The sequence below is a fragment of the Mustelus asterias genome, chromosome 2 (genome assembly GCF_964213995.1).
Source record: "Mustelus asterias chromosome 2, sMusAst1.hap1.1, whole genome shotgun sequence".
In the NCBI taxonomy this organism is placed as follows: domain Eukaryota; kingdom Metazoa; phylum Chordata; class Chondrichthyes; order Carcharhiniformes; family Triakidae; genus Mustelus; species Mustelus asterias.
In genome coordinates this window covers 35,057,600-35,078,219 of record NC_135802.1, presented here as the reverse complement: position 1 = coordinate 35,078,219, position 20,620 = coordinate 35,057,600, and the positions used below count along the sequence as shown (strand labels likewise).

At 44.7% G+C, this 20,620-nt stretch overlaps 1 protein-coding gene across 3 annotated transcripts in view; it reads right to left on the bottom strand.

The window, feature by feature from the left end:
• nrp1a (neuropilin 1a) overlaps window positions 1–2,458 on the bottom strand; it is a 223,176-nt gene extending 220,718 nt beyond the window's left edge. For 2 of the 3 annotated variants that reach the window (XM_078233256.1, XM_078233272.1), the window contains exons 1-2: window positions 2,009–2,458; window positions 1,400–1,807 (exon numbers count right to left, since the gene is read on the bottom strand). In XM_078233256.1, the coding sequence (XP_078089382.1) occupies window positions 1,400–1,469 (70 nt within the window). In that variant the 5' untranslated portion in view covers window positions 1,470–1,807; window positions 2,009–2,458. Of the gene's footprint in view, window positions 1–1,399; window positions 1,808–1,976 lie in introns of all 3 variants that reach the window. The other variant, XM_078233263.1, reaches the window with a different exon arrangement.
• Between the last annotated feature and the right edge of the window lie 18,162 nt (window positions 2,459–20,620).

Genomic DNA, 20,620 nt, shown 5'->3' with positions numbered 1-20,620 from the left:
TAATTTATGTTTGACAATATTTTATCTCCCCCTCACCTCCACCCTTTTTCACACCTTGCTGATTATTTTCTCCCCAGTTTTGAAGCCCCCCCTCGCATATATCAGACCCACTGGTTCTGCTGCTCCCTCTCTGTCAGTGGGGTGGAGGATAAATAACATTTGAGTGCTGGGATTGTCAGTAGTTATTTATCAACATCGGGAAAGCCCGGAGAATTGGCAGTGTCCAACTGGAGACCAACCCGCGCCCTGGGCAAGTGGGGCCCGGGTAAATGAATGAATGTGCCTGCGATAGAGGGAGGGCTCTGCTCCCACCTTCTCCCGGAGACAGGGTTTCACAAACATTGGCGAGCGCTTTATGGTGTGGCCGAGCTTGTGGCGAGCAGATAAGAAGGAGCCACAGTGTCTTCATTCCCGGATCACTGCTGTCACTGAGGCTATGGTTCAAATTAACAGCGGCGCCCGACAGCAACAGCTGAGTGTTGCGATACAGATCTCAATCCCTCTCCCTTTTAAAATCTCAGGCTAGACTGGGTCTGTGTATTTTGAAAAAGTGACCCCCCCCCCCCCCCCCCCCTCGGCTTCCCCCCAGCCCTGTCGTAGACTCTCTGACTTGAATAGTGCCAAGCCCGTCTCTGGTCCACTATTCTTTATTATTAGTGAGATGGACACTCCCTGAGTTAAAGTTTAAAGGAACCGCTTGTTGATGTGTCCTCCCCGCCGTTACTGCCAACATTACCGAGAGGGGTAAAGCACTGGCTCTCCAGTGCTGGCTAACTTGAGGTTGATCGGCGTCCCAGCGCCAGTAAAGCACTAGCCCACTCTAACAGGAATAGACACAGAGGCAATATTCTCGCCCATGGGAGATATTGCACTGTTGCATATACTCTGGCTGTGCAGTACCATGTCACACTTTCACCCTCCGTGTATTTTCTGTGCGAATTGACACATTTCCCAGGGTCAGCTTTCCCCCAGTTACAGCGAATATTTACACCCTGAGCTCCCCGCCACTTGTTCAGGATCCCCTGTATATATGGACCGGTGGCAAACTTCACTCCTTATAAATTGACACTTCCCTCCCTGTCCCTCTCTCTGTGAAAGTCTGCTAGGCGCTTCAGATAAATCCCACCCAGCCTTTGCTGTTGTGTCTCTGATTGTAACCACCCCCCCCCCCCAAAAAAAAAATCATGAAACAACACAAATAACCATCCCCGAGATGAACCAGCTTTGGAACAAGGTTTGCTCCAGTACGCGCTGGTGTGAGTTCCCTCGCCCATTCCCCCCCAGCCTCCCTCCGCCCAGGCTGCTATCTCCTGGCTCAGCTTGCTGGGGGCTGAAGGTGTGCTTGGAGAGGGGAGTCACACTTCTTCCTGACATCGCAATAGATTCGGGTGTTACTCACCGCTCCTGTGCGCCCTGGACAGCCCGACAACCACGGCCAGAATGTAGAGAGAGAGCCGGTGTTTCCCCATGGTACAGGAGACTCCCCAAGAAAACAACGAGCAGAGAGGGGGAAGGAAGGAGAACGGCGAGAAACTAACAAAAAAAAGGGCAGTCCCAGACTTCAGCAGAATTGGTTACTTTGGGGGGACCTGGACGATCTGCATCCTCATCGTTTAGCTGCGATTTCCTCTCGCCGCTTGCGGATACACTGTTCCTGTTGCAATGTGTGGCGTTGCCATTTCCTAAAAAATCCCGAGCCAATAAAAGCTTTCCACAGGCTCGACACACACACACACACAAACAGAGTGGGAGACTCCTCAGTGCCGATCACAACAAGAGGCACAAAAAAAACCTCACCGACTCTCTGCTGGGAGAAACAAACAAGAGGTTCCCATTAAATATTTTTCAACAAATCCACAAAGATTTTAAACAATCTGTAAGTTCGAGGCAGGAAAAAAACAAACAACATTCTGCTCACGGTCACACTGACACCAGAGACTGGGGCGATTAGCCCCCAGTAAAGGTAATAGAAATACCTGGAAATAACCTCAGTAAAGGGCTCATGTACCTATGATCCGAGTCGCTCTCCAGTCTCCAGTTCTGCACTCATGAATGGATATTAATTGACTCTAGTGGCTCAGGCTCCCTATTAAGTGCATTCTCACAGGGGAAGGAAGATTGGCGTAACTCTATCAGTGTAACAGTGCAGGTCTAGAAACGGACACAGAGAGGGAGAGGTGGGGAATCGCTCCAAGTGATGACGGCGTAAGTCACTCAAAACATTCCTGTGTCTTCATGCAACTGAGTTCGGGGGAGAAAAAATATAAAGTGAAGTCAAGCCACCTCGGTTCGCTCAGTCTGTCAGCGAGAAGCCGCTCAGTCAGCCACACTGAACGGGGGAAGAAAACGCCCAGGCTTCGGCAGCCAAGCAAACTCTTCAATTTAAAATAAATAGTTCAGTCAATGAGTGAGCAGAAAAAGCGCCGGCAGAGTTCCCCATATACACACACAGCTGCCCAGAACCGTGCAACTGGTCCCGGGTATATCAGCAGTTTGACGGAGAGAACACTTCTTTGCAAAAAAAAGGGCTCGTCACACCCTGACTGTTTTTTCAGACAGAATCAGTGTGGAAGACTGCCAAAAGAATTGGCTGCATGATTTTCATTTCCCAGTTATATATAGCTGTGAAAAAAGAACTTATTGTACAAAACGCCGTACTAGTGTCTTCGCAAGCTTCGCACAGGCACCATTACTGTGCACACTTCACATATACACTATTAATGGTCACAATTCACAGATACACTATTATTGTGCACAATTCACATATATACTATTACTGTGCACTCCTACACTATTGTTGTGCACACAGTGCACACTTCTCACACACAGAATTACTGAGTACAGATCACATACAGAGAATTACTCTGTAAAAATACACAGTATCACTGTGCACATTCACACACACACTATTCCTGTGCACATTCACACACACACTATTCCTGTGCACATTTCACGCATTCACACAAATACTGTGCATACTTCACACACACAGAACTGCAGTGTACACATCACACTCAGAATTACCATGTAAAATTTGCACCGACAATGTTACGCACACTTCACATTCACAGCATCAGTCTGCACACTTTGGAACATAGGAATTAGGAGCAGAAGTAGGCAAATTCAGCCCTTTGAGCCTGCTCCGCCATTCAATCAGATCATGGCTGATCTCTCCCTGGTTTCAAATCCATCTCCCCATATCCCTCTTTCCCTTGTTTTATTAGAAATATGTTTTCACACACACTTCACACACACACACAATTACTGTGTGCACATCACACACTCAGAATTGCCATGTAAAATTTGCACACGGACAGAAAAAATCATAATCAAACCAAGCGGAATCAGCATGACTTCATGAAAGGGAAATCATGTCTGATTAATTTATTAGAGTTTGTCGAGGAAGTCTCAACCAGAGTGGGTAGAGGAAAATCAGTAGATGTGTTGCATTTGGACTTCCAGAAAACGTTCGACTAGGTACCTCACAAAAGGTTGTTATAAGAGCCCAAAGTGTTGTAGGTAGTATATTGGCATGGACAGAAGAGAATAATAGAATTATACAGTGCAGAAGAGGCCCTTCAGCCCATCGGGTCATGCAAGAAACACCTGAACTCCCACCTAATCCCATTTACCAGCACTTGACCCATAGCCCTGAATGCTTTGATCTGCCAACTGTCCATGCAGGTACTTTTTAAAGGATGTGAGGCAACCCACCTCTACCACCCTCTTCGGCAGCTGCTCCTTATCCACTCTATCCATGTTCCTCATTATTTTGTACACCTCGATCAGGTCGCCCCTCAGTCTTCTCTGCTCCAACAAAAACAACCCAAGCCCATCCAACCTTTCTTCATAACTTAAATATTCCATCCCAGGCAGCATCCTGGTGAATCTCCTCTGCACCCCTTCCAGTGCAATCACATCCTTCCTATAATGTGGTGACCAGAACTGCTCACAGTTCTCTAGCTGTGGCCTCAACAAAGTTCTATATAACTTCAACATGATTTCCCTGCATTTGCAATTATGCCTCGATTGATAAAGGCAAGTGTTCTATATGCCTTTTTCACCATTCTACTAACATGTTCTTCCACTTTCAGAGATCTATAGACAAACATACCAAGGTCCCTTTGTTCCACAGAACTTCCCAGTGTCATTACATTCATTGAATACTTCCTTGTTAAATGACTCCTTCCAAATTGTACCAACTCACACTTTTAAGGGTTAAATTTCATCTTCCACTTATCTGCTCATTTGACCATCCCACCAACTATATCTGCTTATAGCCCAAGACACTCAGCCTCATGGTTAACCACCCATCCAATCTTTATGTCATCCACAAACTTACCAATCCTACCCCCCACATAGTCATCAATGTTGTTTATATAAATGATGAATAATAGGGGACGCAACACAGATCCATGTGGTATGCCACTGGACACTGCCTTCCAGTCACTAAAGCAGCATTCTGTCATCACCCTCTGTTTCCTGCAACTGAGCCAATTTTGAATCCACTTTATCAAATTGCCCTGTATCCTATGTGCTTTTACCTTCCTTATAAATTTCTCATGTGGGACCTTGTCAAAGGCTTTGCAGAAATCCATATAAACTGCATCAACTGCACCATCCTCATCTACACAACTGGTCACCTCCTCAAAAAATTCAATCAAATTTGTTCGGCATGACCACCCTCCGACGAAGCCATGCTGACTATCTCTGATCAAGCCTTGTCTCTCCTTCAAAATGTTCTCCAATAGTTTCTCTACCACTGACGTGAAACTCACTGGTCTGTAGTTCCCTGGTTTATCTTAAATAGTAGAACCACATTAGTTGCTCTCCAGTCCTCTGGCACCTCCTACGTGGCCAGAGAGGAATTAAAATTTGGGTCAGAACCCCTGAAATCTTCACCCTTGCCTCCCACAGCAGCCTGGGACACACTTCATCTGGCCCTGGAGATTTGTCCACTTTCATGTCTGCCAACACCTCCAATACTATTTCCTTCCCTATGTCAATTTGCACAAAAACCTCACAGTCTCTCTCCCTGAATTCCATGCCTTCATCCTCATTCTGTTGGATGAAGACGGATGTGAAGTATTCATTTAACACTCTGTCAATGTTCTCTGGCTTCACCCACAAATTGCCCCCTTGCTCCCTAATGGGCCCTACACTTTCCTTGGTTATCCTCTTCCCATTGATATACTTATAGAATATCTTGGGATTTTCCCTACTTTTACCAGCCAGAGCTTTCTCATATCCCCTCTTTTCTTTCTTAAGTTTCACACTGCAATTTCGATAATTCACTAATGCCTCCACTGAATTGCTCCCCTTGTACCTGCTAAAACCTTTCCTTTCCTTCTCTGAATATCACTGGTCATCCATGGTTCTCTGGGCTTGTCAGTCCTTCCTATTACCCTAGAGGGAACATGCTGGACTTATATCCTTCCTATTTCCTTTTTGAACACATCCCACTGCTCTTCTGTAGATTTCCCCACTAGTAGCTGTTCCCAGACTACGTTGGCCAGATCCTGCCTTATTTTACTAAAATCCACTTCCCCAATCAAACTTTTTTTTTGCAACTTGTCTAATTCTTTGTCCATAACAAGTTTAAATTGTATCATGCTGTGATTGCTATCACTAAAATGCTCCCTCACCACCACCTCAACTACCTGTCCGGCTTCATTCCCCATAAATAAGTCCAGTATCGCACAGTCTACACAGAAGCGGAGGTGATGGCTTTGTGATATTATTGCTGGACTATTAATTCAGAAATTCAACTAATGTTCTGGGGACCCTGTTTCGAATCCCATGACAGCAGATGGTGGAATTTGAATTCAATAAAAAATATCTGGAATTAGGGCGGCATGGTGGCACAATGGTTAGCACCATTGCCTCACAGCTCCAGGGGCTTGGGTCACTGTCTGTGTGGAGTTTGCACATTCTCCCCATGTCTGCCTGGGTTTCCTCCGGGTGCTCTGGATTCCTCCCACAATCCAAAGATGTGCGGATTAGGTGCATAGGCCCTGCTAAATTGCCGCTTAGTGTCCTGGGATGTGTAGGTTAGAGGGATTAACAGGACAAATATAGGGCCTAGGTGGGATTGTTGGCAGTATAGACTCGATGGGCCAAATGGCCTCCTTCTGCACTGAAGGGATTCCATAAAGCCTAATAGTCAACCAAAAAGTCTGAAAGCAGGAGTGGTGCCATATGCAATTCATCTCAAGGTCGAAGAAGAATTAGTACAACTTGTTAACACTGGCGTGTCTGGGCAACCCCCATTGTACCTGCCATGAAACCAGATGGTTCAGTTCATATTTGTGGTGATTTTAAAACAATCATAAATCCAGTGCTGATCAATATCCACTTCCTTTAGTTGAAGATTTATTTGCTGAGTTATCAGTTGAGCAAAATTGATCTTTCACAAACGTATTTACAGATGAATGCAGCTTGGATCTCAACCATTGCTTACCATCTTACTCATAAAGATCTTTTTCATTATAAAAGATTGTCTTTTGGAATAACATCCGCACCAGCCTTATTCCAAAGATTGAGATTTTAAGTGGTCTCTCTGGTGTACAATGTTACCTGGATGACATTCTAATCACAGGGTCCAGTGAACAGGGTCACTTAAATAATTTAGAAACAACATTGGAACATCTTCAAGCACATAGTCTGCATATCCAGAAAGAAAAGTGTGACTTTTTCCATCAGTCCAGTATTAGGGTCACATTATTGATAGTAAAGACCTACATAAAGCACCTAAAAGATGGAAGCTATTTTAGAAGCACCATGTCCAACAAATGTAATGCAATTGAAAAGTTCTTTTAAAGCTTCAAGACAGCAACGTTCATTATCACGCCATGTGAATAGCATTTTGCTAACTTGTAGAAATACTGCTCATGCGACCATTCAAAGTTCATCTGCATTACTATTCTGAAGGAGCAAGTTGAGAACTATGTTTGATTTGTTACTACCTCCAGAAACTTAAAGTTTATTTAGTAGTGTCACAAGCAGGCTTACATTCACACTGCAATGAAGTTACTGTGAAAATCCCCTTGTCGCCACACTCCGGCGCCTGTTCAGGTACACTGAGGGAGAATTTAGCATGGCCAATGCACCTAACCAGCATGCCTTTTGAACTGTGGGAGGAAACCAGAGCACCTGGAGGAAATCCACACAGACACAGAGAGAATGTGCAGACTCTGCACAAACAGTGACCCAAGGCAGGACTCAAACCCAGGTCCCTGGCGCTTTGAGGCAGCAGTGCTAACCACAGTGCCACCGTGCCACCCGTAGAGCAAAGATTCAGATAATTTCAGAGATAGTAGAGATTCAATAACAATCTTAAGTTGCTGGATGAGAAATGAGGGAAAAACAATGCTCATTTCAACAGATAGATTAAGTGTCAGTGCGTAACTATGCCACATGTGAGAAATGGGTACCAGCCAGTTTTAGCAAAAGCAGATCCAATTACACGGTTCAAGCCAAACACGAACTAGTTTAGCGATGCCATGCTGACCAATTGTTGTCATCTTGAAATGATTTCTCAGAGTCATCTCCAGAAGTACTAACTTCTTTAGTCCCTAGTATTGTGAATACTACCAAGGAAGATTTAGTTGAATCTGAGTTTGCCGAATGATTGTGTCTATGCTACTATACCACATGAGAATAATGTTGAATTATTCCAAGAGAAGTGTCCATTGAAGTTCAAAATCACACTGTTAGGTTCAAGGACAGCCAAATTCCAGAACATTGGATCCAATCAAAGAGAAATAGACGTCCTCCTGATTGACTTTCTTACCGACTGTGTGTAATGAGTAATGGTACATAGTATTGTGTCTAGAGTATTACTGATTCTATGTATAAAATCATAGTAATTTGTTATCACGACCACAGAAGTAAAGGGGGAGGGATGTTATATATTTAAATGGTTGCATGATTGCTTTAAGAGCTGGTCACATGATTTGATGATACTGTCATTGGGGTGTTTCACAGCTCCAGCTTTAGTTCCATTCTCTATACTTACAACAGCTCCTACAATAAACCATTTGTTGTTATTTTGAATTTATGTGTGCAAATCACATCTTTCTTTTTCTATAAAACCTATAGCCCCTAGCATAGTTAACACATTACAACATATAACATGATATTACTGTGCACACTTCAAACAAACACTATTACTGTACACACACTATCACTGTGAACATTTCACATACACAGCATTACTGTGCACATTTCACACACACTGGTCGCGGTTCTCCCATCGTGACCTGCAATGTTTCTGTCGGGTTGGGGTGGGAGACGCGCATTGCCGGCCTTGAACAGGGATTTGCGCACGCACCGGGAACGCATGCACATCTCCCAGAGCCGGAGAACAGTCGCTGGTCAGACCACGCTGGAAGGCAGGTAAGTAACTTGAATCTTTTTTAACTGTAGTTTAAATATGTTTATTAGTTCATTATCGGGAACTTTTAGGTGCCCATTGAATCTCCCATCCCGCCAGTAGTACTTCATTCCAGCGGGGTTCAGACTAGCTCCCCACATTGGGGGAACTAGCGGGAGACCCCGCCAGAATGAAAAGGGGGCAATTGGGGCCCCCCAGGGGGTCGGACAGCAGGGAGATGGTGCCCCAGGGCATGGGCATCCTGGAATTGCCAGCCTGTGCCCCCGGTACTGCCCAAAGGGCAAAGTACCCATGCCAAGGGGGCACCTTGGCACTGCCCACTGGGCATTGGGCAGTGCCAAGGGAGTGGGACCTATTGTGAGTGGGGCTTAGGGGTGATCGGTGAGGGTGGGGGGGTCCCGCTGCCACTCTGCAGACAGGATCGGTCTGGGATGGAGGGAGGGCAGCGATTGGGGCGGGCTGGGGGTGTGGTCTGCCGGGAGGCTGCCTCCGGGGGGGGGGAATCTGACCCCAGGTGGGGTCTGTCGGGGTGAGGGGGTGGTGGGCTGGACATCGGGGTGCTCTGGGGCAGGGGGGTCAGGGCTGGCCTGGGAACTGTTGTGGAGGCCACGATCGGGCCATTGGGGGGCTGGAGGGGCAGCAGTGCAGGGGTTCCAGGCTGGCCATTGATCGAGCTGGCAGCAAACGGGGAGACTGACAGATTGGGACCACTGCGCATGTGCAGAGTTCCAGAATTGTCAGACTCCGGTGCGAATAGGCCCCACCGCCCCCCCCCCCCCCCCCCGGGTTTTTAATGGGATTCATGACTGGAATCTCTGCAGTGCACAGAGTGCGGAGATTCAGGTGAGAAGCTGAACTGTCAAAACAGTCATGATTTAGAACAGTTTTCCCACCAATTCAACACTTTTGGGAGAATTGCCTACAGTATTACAATGCACACTTTATACATACACACAATATTACTATGTAGACTTCTCAGTCACAGTATTACTTTGCACACACAGTATCATTGTGCACACTTTGCACACAGCATTACTGTACACACTTAATACAGTATTACTGTGCACACTTCACAGTATTTCTGTACATACTTCACACAGTATTACTGTACACACTTCACACACACATTATTACTGTACACACTTAATACAGTATTACTGTGCACTCTTCACACAGAGTATTTCTGTATATACTTCACACACACAGTATTACTGCACACCCTTTGCATGCACAGAATTTCTGTGCACACATCACACACACACACAGTATTATGGTGCACACTTCACACACAGTATTCCTGTAAACAGTTTGCAAAAACACAGTATTACTGTGCACACACACACAGTATTACTGTACTCATTTCCCACCCACACAGTAATACTGTACACACTTCGCACGGTCACACATTATTACTGCACACACTTCGCACAGTCGCACAGAATTACTGCACACCTCACGCACACAATTCTCTTTGCACCTCACAAACGTGCTACTTATATGCACATTTCACACACAGGGTTTTATTGCACTAGTCCAGATTGCGGAATTCTTGAGCAACATCTCTGAGGCAGTTGCGTGCTAAGGCAGCCTGGAATTAGCAGTGGGGTGGGCGGCTGGGTCAGCTCCACCTCTTGGTGGAGAGGCTCCGAGTCAGAGAGAATGCGGGAGGGAAGTGAGAGCAGCTTGTGGCTGGGGGTGTGGAGAGCGGGGGAGTGAGAGTAACGAAACAGACTGGGGCCAGTCCCACCCAGGCACGCTGTGAACCCCTTCAACTCACGCTGGTATCGCGTCTGAGGAGCAGTGGTAGAGTGTTAAGATCTTATGGCAAACTATCTAACTTTTCCCAAAATGTGACCCGAGTTTTACTCCGGGGGGGGGGGGGGAGACACAAACAGCTCGTATCTACTCCAGGAACCAGGCAGAACTTCCAGTAGCAGCCAACAGGAGGTGCCCCACTGCAGTGTAAGACAGCCTGGATAATGGTGTATGTGTGTCTTACAGTCAATATGCTGCTCCCTCACTATGCTCAGTATCGGATCCTCTTTATGCTGTGTGAAAAGCGTTTGAGAAATACACATGACGAGGCTTGTTTGGGGAAATGGCTATCCCTCTGCACACCATTGTAGAATTGTCATTGAAATCTCCCTCCGTCTCCTGAATCTTTGTCAACTCCTTCGCCAGGCATTTCCTGTCATCAAGAAAATGTGCCCAGCACATTAATTTACAATTTTCTTAAATTCCTCCCGCATTTCTTCCAGGCCCGGGCACCCTGCAGCGTCTACTATATTATTATGTAAAATAGCAGATGTCTATCAGAAGTTGGTGCACAACCTCGGAATTGAAATGATACTGTCCGCCCTTAATCGTGAAATAAATTTCCTCTGGCTCACCCAAAGGCTCAGTAGGTGAATACATTTCCCGCAGTGATACTGATTCGCCCTGACCAGGTACAATTCCCAGCCGAAAGCTGAATTCACTGCTGCCAGCGATGGTGGGGGCAGCAGGGAGTGGTACAGTTAGTCTCAGCAGCCCTGTAGGGGGATATCAGCCAGAGACTCTTGCTCCTATCACTCTGCAGTGATCCTTGCTGGAAAGTATTTGCAATGCCTCATCTTGTCAGCTTGGATCCTGTTTGTCCTTCTCATAGGGACCATGAATTGGATTCAATTTGAAATTGTGTTTTTAGATGGAATAAAAATTAATATAAAAAAATGTTCTGGCTTGGTTGTAATGTCTTGTGGATGTTGCAATACACTACATTCTAGGCTTGGGCTCTTGGCTGAGGCACTAGGATGCAGTCAGTTGCTGGTGAAATTGCTTCAGAAGAGTAGAGAAAAAAAATCCCAGTCTATCCATCTTATATAACTCTATAATTGCACATTCTCCTTGTGTCTGCGTGGGTTTCCTCCGGGTGCTCCAGTTTCCTCCCACAGTCCAAAGATGTGTGGGTTAGGTTGATTGGCCATGCTAAAATTGCCCCTTAGTGCCCTGAGATGCATAGGTTAGAGGGATTAGCAGGTAAATGTGTAGGGATATGGGGGTATGAAAAGGGGGCAATTGGGGCCCCCCAGGGGGTCAGACAGCAGGGAGATGGTGTGGGTGGGATTGTGGTTGGTGCAGACTCAATGGGCCAGATGGCCTCTTTCTGCACTGTAGAGTTTTTATGATTCTATGAACTCAAACCATCAAGTTCCAGTAGCATCCTAGTAAATCTTTTCTGCACAGTTTCTAGTTTAATAATATCCTTTCTATAATAGGGTGACCAGAACTGTACACAGTTGATGTGGAGGTGGCAATGTTCCCAGGCACCTACTGACCTTACCCTTGTAGATGGTGAAAGATGTGGGTGTTGCTGTAGAAGAAGTCTTGGTAAGTCACTGCAGTATGTCCTGTAGACAATACTGCAGTCATTCTACACCAATGGATGGGGCACTAATCAGGCAGACTTTTTAGTCCTAGCTGATCCTCTTGAGTGTTGCTGAAGCTACGCTGATCCAAACAGTAGCCGAATATTCCATCATTATAGAATCCCTACAGTGCAGAAAGAGGCCATCTGGCCCATCGAGTCCGCACTGACTCCCCGAAACAGCATCCCACCCAGCCCCTCCCCCCATCCCATCACCATACTTTTGCGCATTTAGCATGGCCAATCCACCCAACCATATTTGGACTGTGGGAGGAAACTGGAGCTCCCGGAGGAAACCCACACAAACACAGGGAGAGCGTGGTAACTCCACACAGACAGTCACCCAAGACCAGAATCGACCCAGGTCTCTGGCGCTATGAGGCAGCAGTGCTAACCACTGTGCCACCGTGCCACATTTTTCACTTCTGCCTTCTCGGTGGTAGAGAGGTTTTGGGGAGCCAGGAGTTAAGTTGCATGTTGCACCACACCTAAAGTCTGACCAATAAATAAATACATCTCCACTTTCCAGATATATGTTACATACACGAGTATTGAAACCCGACAGCTAATTTGTAACCATGTGGAAATCATTAGGATTTATGTCCTTTACTAATGTCCTTTAGGGAAGGAAATCTGCCATCCTTACCCGGTCTGACCTACATGTGACTCCAGAGCCACAGCAATCTGGTTGACTCTCATCTGCCCTCCAAGGGCAACTAGGGATGGGCAATAAATGCTGGCCAGCCAGCAATGCCCATGTCCCACGAATGAATTTTTAAAAAATTGATCTAAGGATAGGTGATAGGCCATTTAGGACTTGAGATGAGGAGACATTTCTTCAGAAGGTGGTGAACACTTAGAATTCTCTGCCTCAGACGGCTGTGGAGACCGAGTTGCTGAATATATTTAAGAAATAAATAGATTTCTAGACACCAAAGGAGTCACGGGGCATGTTGAAAGAGGAGTGTGGTGTTGAGATGGAATATCAGCCATGATCACATTGAATAGTGGAGTAGGCTTGATGGGCTAAATTGCCTACTTCAGCTCCTAGTTTCTATTACTACAAAAAAATTATGAAAGAAAATGACCTCAAGCTATTTCAAGGTGTCCGGAAGTATGACATCTGTGCAACATGACTTAAAAAACTAACTGATGTACTTTCACTTCTACTGTGTGAAAATGATTCCGGTTTTTTTTAGGAGTGGGTTGCCTAATAAGAACAAGTGGAACTGAATTAAACTTGCTTAAAAATTCCTGAAGTTCAGAATTTGGAACAAGCTGCTATGGCTGATAAATAACGTAGCTGCCAATTTAAAAAAAAAGAATTTCTGCCCTTGCCTGAAGGAAGTGGTAACTGGTGAAGGTTGCTATGTAGCCAGAGATGGTGACAAATTTAATTTGTCTTTCTTGGGAATTTCAAAGGAAGTGCCAAATTAAATTTCTGCTAATTATTTAACATTCAATAGGATCATCAGAGGAAGCCAATGAAATGTCAATATGTTTTTGTCTCTTCCCGTAACATTTCCATCAATGATTCTCCTGCCTTTATTTTTTTTACAATAGCCATTATCATTTAAATTGAAATGATAATGTGAACTTGTTCTTTACCTCTGTGTAATTAGCTTTGATTTTTCTGATTATATTTGATCTGGTTAGTTCAGTTAATGTGTGATTCGAGATTTCTACTGAACATTTTTGTCCAAAGCTTTTCTACCAAGATGTATCCAGTTAAATGTCACAGTATGGTTCTTTCATATCTATAGTCTAACAATAAAAACGCTCTGAGTATTCAGAGTGATAAGGATGACTATTATACACATCATATATTTATAGGCACACCGGTGACATAAAAAGTTGCAGGAAAATTGACCCTGCTGGTTCCTGGAAAGGCTTCAGGAAAATGTATTTGAGTCTAATAGACAAATCATAGATTTTCCATAGTCTAATGTATGTTCCAACAACTTGAGACTAAAAAGTGACGATTAACTCTACATTTAAAATGCTTTGGATGGAATCAAAGGCTGGATAAGAGAAGGGTGAAAATTTATTACTGGCAGTATTGTGGAAATGTTGGCTCAATATAACATCTTGAGCTGTAACAGGACAAATGCCTGCGTTCTTTGCATTAACATCAAGGCTTTTCCTTCAGCAGCAGCAACCTTTGCCACACTGTTCATGTGATAACCTCATGGAGGACAACAGTAATCTCTCATTGGTGTTTGGAAAAGCACAAACTGGGAAAACCACATACCCTTTTGCCTGCGTGGGTTTGCGTTGTACAGTATTTAGGAACATTCTATCTTGCACTGTGCCAAGCTAAGGTTCAGTATTCATGCCATCAGAAATGATTACCAATGATTGCCAGAATAATAAAATGATTTGATAAGTGCTGAAGGAATCGCACTGCCAAAAATATTTGGAGTTTTGCCCCTTGCTAGACTGATGAGTGCTGAGTCTTAGTGCAGGTGTTACATTCATTCATAAAATTGCTTTTTAAAATTATGGTGGTGCAAAATTTCATTTGCATCACAAACGCTGTTTAGTGTTATCATACAGATATTAAATCACAGCCTGTTTCTTTCATGCCTCACTACTTGCAAGAATTCAATAAGTAGCATTTGTGAAGAATAATTTGGTTAAGATGGATCGTCACAATCCTGGTCCAGTGAATATTCACAGTGGGAAACACAAGGGGCAGGGTTGATTGGAAAACACCCCACACAATCGGAAAAAGTGAATGACAATCATGACCACCTTCCAGTCCTTGCTGTTTATCTTTAACTTGGACAATCAATGTACATGCAACCTTCCTCCAATTACAATCAATTGCATACTCTTAACTTTGATAAGCTGCCCTTGCCACACAGCCATCACTATATGCTCTTAGTGCAGGATCAATACAGATAATAGTTAAACACTTTCTTATGAACTCTCTTGTCAATGTTGACTTTCTTAGGGATAATGCTTTTGGCTTGTTGTTCATTAAACGATTTGTAATTTGTTTTTGCTACAAATCCATTAAGAGAAGTGTCCATTCGTAACGGTTTTAATTTAAGTCCCATAAATGCTACAGTAGCCAAATCTCAATTGCCTTTTTATTTCGCTTATTCTTATGCACTTACTGGAAATCAGACAGAAAGTTGCAACAACAATCTGTATTTGCATAGCACTTTCAACAGAGCAAAATGCTGCAAAGTGCTTCACAGGAGTGCTAGCAGTCATAATTTGACACTGAGCCACAGAAGGCGATTTCCAGAGAAATGACTAAAAGCTTGGTCAAAGAGCCATGTTCTGTAGATCATCTGAAAAGTGGAGAGAGATGTGTCGGCAGGAAATTTCAGAGCTTTAGTGTCGAGGCAGCCAACGGTTGCCCTATAAAAATCCGAGATGCACAAACTGCATGAATTAAACATGCATAGAGATCTTAAAGGCTTGTGGGGCTGGAGTAGGTCATAGAGATAGGGAGTGGAGGACCGTAGAAGATTTGTAAACAAGGATGAGATTTTAAAATTGAGGCATTGCTGGGCTTGGAGCCAATGTAAGTCAGCAAACACAGGGGTAATGGGTGAGTGAGACTTGGCATGAGTTAGGATACTGTGATGATGCAGTGCTTTTAAGAAAGACATGTTTATCATGTCTCTTGTGAGGGGTATTTTTAGAATTCATTTCTGTTTTGCAGGGTGCCGATTTGTCTAGCAGAAATTGGTAGTTGGGCACTCAGATAAGTACTTACTTTAGATCAGAAGTGTTTGTTTTAAGCTGAGCTAATGTATTTGTGTTTACTTGGGTCTCCCCTGGGGGTTTCAGTGCAGAGTTTTGATTAGGTTGATTGACCAGTGCAGAGTCATGCACTTAATGGCATAAACTTGCAGGGATTAAACACTGTTTTAGTTTCATTTTTAAAAATACACGCAGTTGCTGTTTGGACTGCCAGAAGAAACAGATGTCTCTCTCTCTCTCTCTCTCCAGAGGTGTTCTGAAAACTCTAGGATGTTAACCTGAGACAAGCAAGTATGCTTGTTTTTCACTAACTAAATTTCAAGAGAGGTTTAAGTCTATAAGAGGAATATTGCTTGAATTGGAACTCACAGGGACGAATTTTCCCGTTCCACCCAGCACGGGAATCAGAGTGGGTGAGGGACAGATCATAGAAAGGTTTGTTGACCTTGGGCAGGATTTTCCAGTTTTGAGGTGAGCGTGGCCCGGAAAATCTCACCCATAGTGATATGTTATCACTTAAGAATTGAATCTTGGCATAGGGAAGTGGTGGTGTAGTGGTATTGTCACTGGATTGGTGATCTAGAGATCCTGTATCTGGGACCCAGATTCAAATCCCATCACAGCAAGTATTGAAATGTGAATTCAATAACAATATGGAATTAAAAGTGTAGTGATGAATTGTTGTTTTGAGGGCAGTACAGTGCCTCGCATCACCAGGATCACCAGCGCCAGGGACCTGGGTTCAATTCCAGCCTCAGGTGACCATCTGTGTGGAGTTTGCACGTTTCCCCGTGTCTGCATGGGTTTCTCCGGGTGCTCCGGTTTCCTCCCACAGTCCAAAGATGTTCAAGTTAGGTTGATTGGCCATGCGAAATTGCCCCTTAGTATCAGGGGGATTAGCAGGATAAATACATAGGGTTATGGGGGTAGGACCTGGGTAGGACTGTTGATGGTGCAGACTCGATGGGCCAAGTGGCCTGTTTCTGCACTGTAGGGATTCTATGATTTGGGTAGTGACAACATGTTCAGTGACTGGGATTTTCCGGTCCTGCCATGGCAGCTTCCCCCGTGGTGGTGAACCATCCAAATGTCTGGTGACTTCGGCAGGACCGGAAGGTTCCACTGGTGGCAGGGACCAGAAAAGTCCAGCCAGTGTCTTTGGAAAGGAAAGGGTTTTCATGGTCAAAGTAGCCAAGAATGGGCTTTTTGAGGAAAGGGATGATGATGACAAATTTGAAAGACTTAGTGAGTTTATTATATTCGACCACACCAACAGCATGGCTTTGACATGGACCAAGCTATGGGATAATGCCACTTTCCGCTTTAGTGAAGGCTCCCTACCTGGCTATACTTGGTCCACTTAAACTGCCTCTTGGCAGTCCATGCTCAACTCCAACAATAAATGCGATGGCCTGGTGCTATTATCGCTAGACTATGAATCCAGAAACTCAGCTAATGTTCTGGGAACTTGGGTTCAAACTCCGCCACGGCAGGTGGTGGAATTTGAATTCAATAAAAAATATCTGGAATTAAGAATCTATTGATGATCATGAAACCATTGTCGATTGTTGGAAAAACCCACCTGGCTCACTAATGTCCCTTTAGGGAAGGAAACCTGCCGTTCTTACCTGGTCTGGCCTACATGTGACTCCAGAACCACAGCAATGTGGTTGACTATCAACTGCCTTCTAAAGGAACTATGGATGGGCAATAAGTGCTGTCCAGCCAGAACACCCATGTCCCACAAAGGAATAAAAAGGGTAAAATTCGAGGATCTCTTGAATTCCATTGTCATGATGAATGAGGCCATTCATTCAGCTACCTCCTGCTCTCATGTCAGCTACGACTCTCACCAATTTTTACAGATGAACCATAGAAAGCATTCTTTCTGGTTGTATCACAGCTTGGTATGGCTCCTGCTCTGCCCAAGACCGCAAGGAGCTACAAAAGGTCGTGAATGTAGCCCAGTCCATCACACAAACCAGCCTCCCATCCATTGACTCTGTCTATACTTCTCACTGCCTCGGCAAAGCAGCCAGCATAATTAAGGACCCGACACATCCCGGATATATTCTCCTCCAGCTTCTCCCATCGGGAAAAAGATACAAAAGTCTGAGGTCCCATACCAAATTTGAAGGATTTCACTACCCCAGTCATAGAATCCCTTCAGTGCAGAAGGAGGCCACTCAGTCCATTGAGTCTGCACCGTCAACAATCCCATCCAGGCTCTATCCCCGTAACCCGATGTATATACCCTGTTAATCCTCCTGACAATGTGGGGCATTTTAGCATGGCCAATCACGTACCAACCGACTCACGAACAGCCTCTGCCCTGCTGCCGTCAGGCTTTTGAATGGACCTGCCTCGCATTAAGTTGATCTTTCTCTACACCCTAGCTATGACTGTAACACTTCATTCTGCACTCACTCGTTTCCTTCTCTATGAACAGTATGCTCTGTATAGTACGCAAGAAACAATACTTTTCACTGTATGCTAATACATGTGACAATAATAAAGCAAATTAAATCAAATCAAATCAAATGATCTCATATATTTTCCTAGATTCTCCAATGCGCTCACTCCAAGCTCATTTTATCCATGAGGGCCTCTCCTGCTCCTTCGACCTTATTCACACCAAACTGCTGAGCACCAGTTTCCCTTCCTGTCTCTGTGTTAGCTGATGTTACTAATGGTTTCCTCCGCTCAGTTACACTGTCTCTTTCATCTTCAATACACTGCCATAGGTAAATGAAGACAAATATAATTAAATGCAACATGACGTGCAATTGCTTCTGACTTGCTGTTTAGAAAGTATTGATATATTTTTGCTCTGTTGACTTTCAAAACTATTCAGGATTTAATAAAAGAGATTCTATACAAATTCTACAGGGATTTATTTTTATTCCACTTAGGGATCAAGAAGAGATTTTCCACACCTTTCCTGTGGGATATTAAATAAATGGGGTAAAGTCCTTATTAGAGCCAATATTTGTACAGGGTTAAAAGGCCAATTCCCAATCTGCGCTTTTTAATGTTCTGATGGCTTCCTGTAATTTATCAATTGGATTTGCGGTTTACAATCAAAAAATAACCAGTTCTCATTTATGTATTGCACTCAGATACTGGAGTAAACATCTTGGCATCATAGAGCCAGTGGGTGAAATTTCATGTAACTAACGTGAGTCCAGTTCTTCAGTTGCTTACAAAGGGGGGGCTGCCTGACTGAATTTAGACTCTGTCAGTCACTTCACTGACCAATGCCATGCCTCCCCAGGATTTAGGACATCAACAGTGGAAATCCAGTCAGAGGCCGGAATATCTTCTTTGACATCAGCACCACTGAGAGCATGGCTGCTGCAGGGATCACTGCTGGATCCCTGGACTCAGCTATGGAGTGGTATGGAGCTCATGGGAAGTGGGACCTGTCTTGTTATAATAATGTAAAGGCACCAATCACTCTTGAGGGATTGGGTAAACATACTGTGGGTTCATTTATTTAGAAGAGCGGCACGGAGGCACAGTGGTTAGCACTGCTGCCTCACAGCGCCAGGGACCTGGGTTCGATTCCCGGCTTGGGTGACTGCTTGTGTGGAGTTTGCACATTCTCCCCGTGTCCGCGTGGATTTCCTCCGGGTGCTCTGGTTTCCTCCCACAGTCCAAAGATGTGCTGGTTAGGTGGATTGGCCATGATAAATTGCCCCTTACTGTCAGGGGGACTAGCTAGGATAAATGCATCGGGTTATGGGGATAGGGCTTGGCTGGGATTGTAGTCAGTGCAGACTCAATGGGCCGAATGACCTCCTTCTGCACTGTAGGATTCTATGATTCTATGAGTAGGGACATGAAAACAGTTATACATAGGTAGAAAGTTTAAAACATTTGCAGCAGAGCTGTGTGTGTGTATGTGTGTGTGCTCTGCTCGAAAACAAAAGTGAAACTAAGACTGGATCACATGACACACTTCCCTTCTAATGATATAATTCTGCTATCCCTTAAAGGCTTCTTAAAACAAGTTCCAGAAGAGGGGTTAGCAAGGTTGGAGGCAAGGACAGGAAGCTGGCTTTCAGTTTCCTCCTTCTTGATGCTACGTCCCTTGATTGGACATTAAGTATCTTGGGTGATGAATGGTTAAACCTGTTGTCTGCCAATTCTCCCTGCTTGGTGACTAACAAGACCCCAACGAGAAGGCTTTGGTAAAGTCATGCCATCAGCAGTAAATTCCAATGGGCTCAGGGATAATTGGTGTCCATTGGCTCGATAATGTGCCTGACTGATACCTCGACCAAGAATTGGTGAGTTCTCTACAGAGGACCCCTTTCTGCCTCTAACTCAATCGCAGGGAGACTGATGTGTGTCCTTTACCACAATGAACTAAGTCCAGCAAACTTGTGTCCCATCATGACTGGTTGCAGTAAATCCAACGCACAGGATATAAGGAGGCCAGTGAGTTCATTACGCCCATGCCAGCTCAATGTCAAGCCGTCCAGTCCAACCCATTCCCCCTTTTTATTCCTATACCCTTGCTAAGAACCCCTACAGTACAGAAGGAAGCAATTCAGCCCATCGGGTCTGCACTGACTCTCCGAATGAGCGTTTTACCCATCCCCATAACTGCATGTATTTAGCATGCCACCTAACCTGCACATCTTAGGACACTAAAAGGCAATTTAACCTGGCCAATCCACCTAACCTGCACATATTGGAGTGTGGGTTTAAACCGGTGCACCTGGAGGAAATCCACGCAGACACGGGGAGAATGTGCAAACTCCACACAGACAGTGACCCGAGGCTGGAATTGAACCCAGGTCCCTGGCGCTGTGAGGCAGCAGTGCTAATCACTGTGCCACCATGAGGCCCCTCTTAAAGTTTGCTCTCCTCAAGTATCCATCCAACTTTCTTTTGCAATCATGGATTGTCTGAGCAGTTCTTGGCCTCAAAGTTGTGTAAAGCTGCAAAGGACAAGATTGACATCAAGCTCATAGACCTCATCTGAATCTCTTCTATTTTCTTGGAAAGACAGCCATACTCAGTTCACATGTCTAGCCGTTAACCTGATATTATCGGTGCCTGAAATGACTTTAGGTAATCGTCAGTAAAAA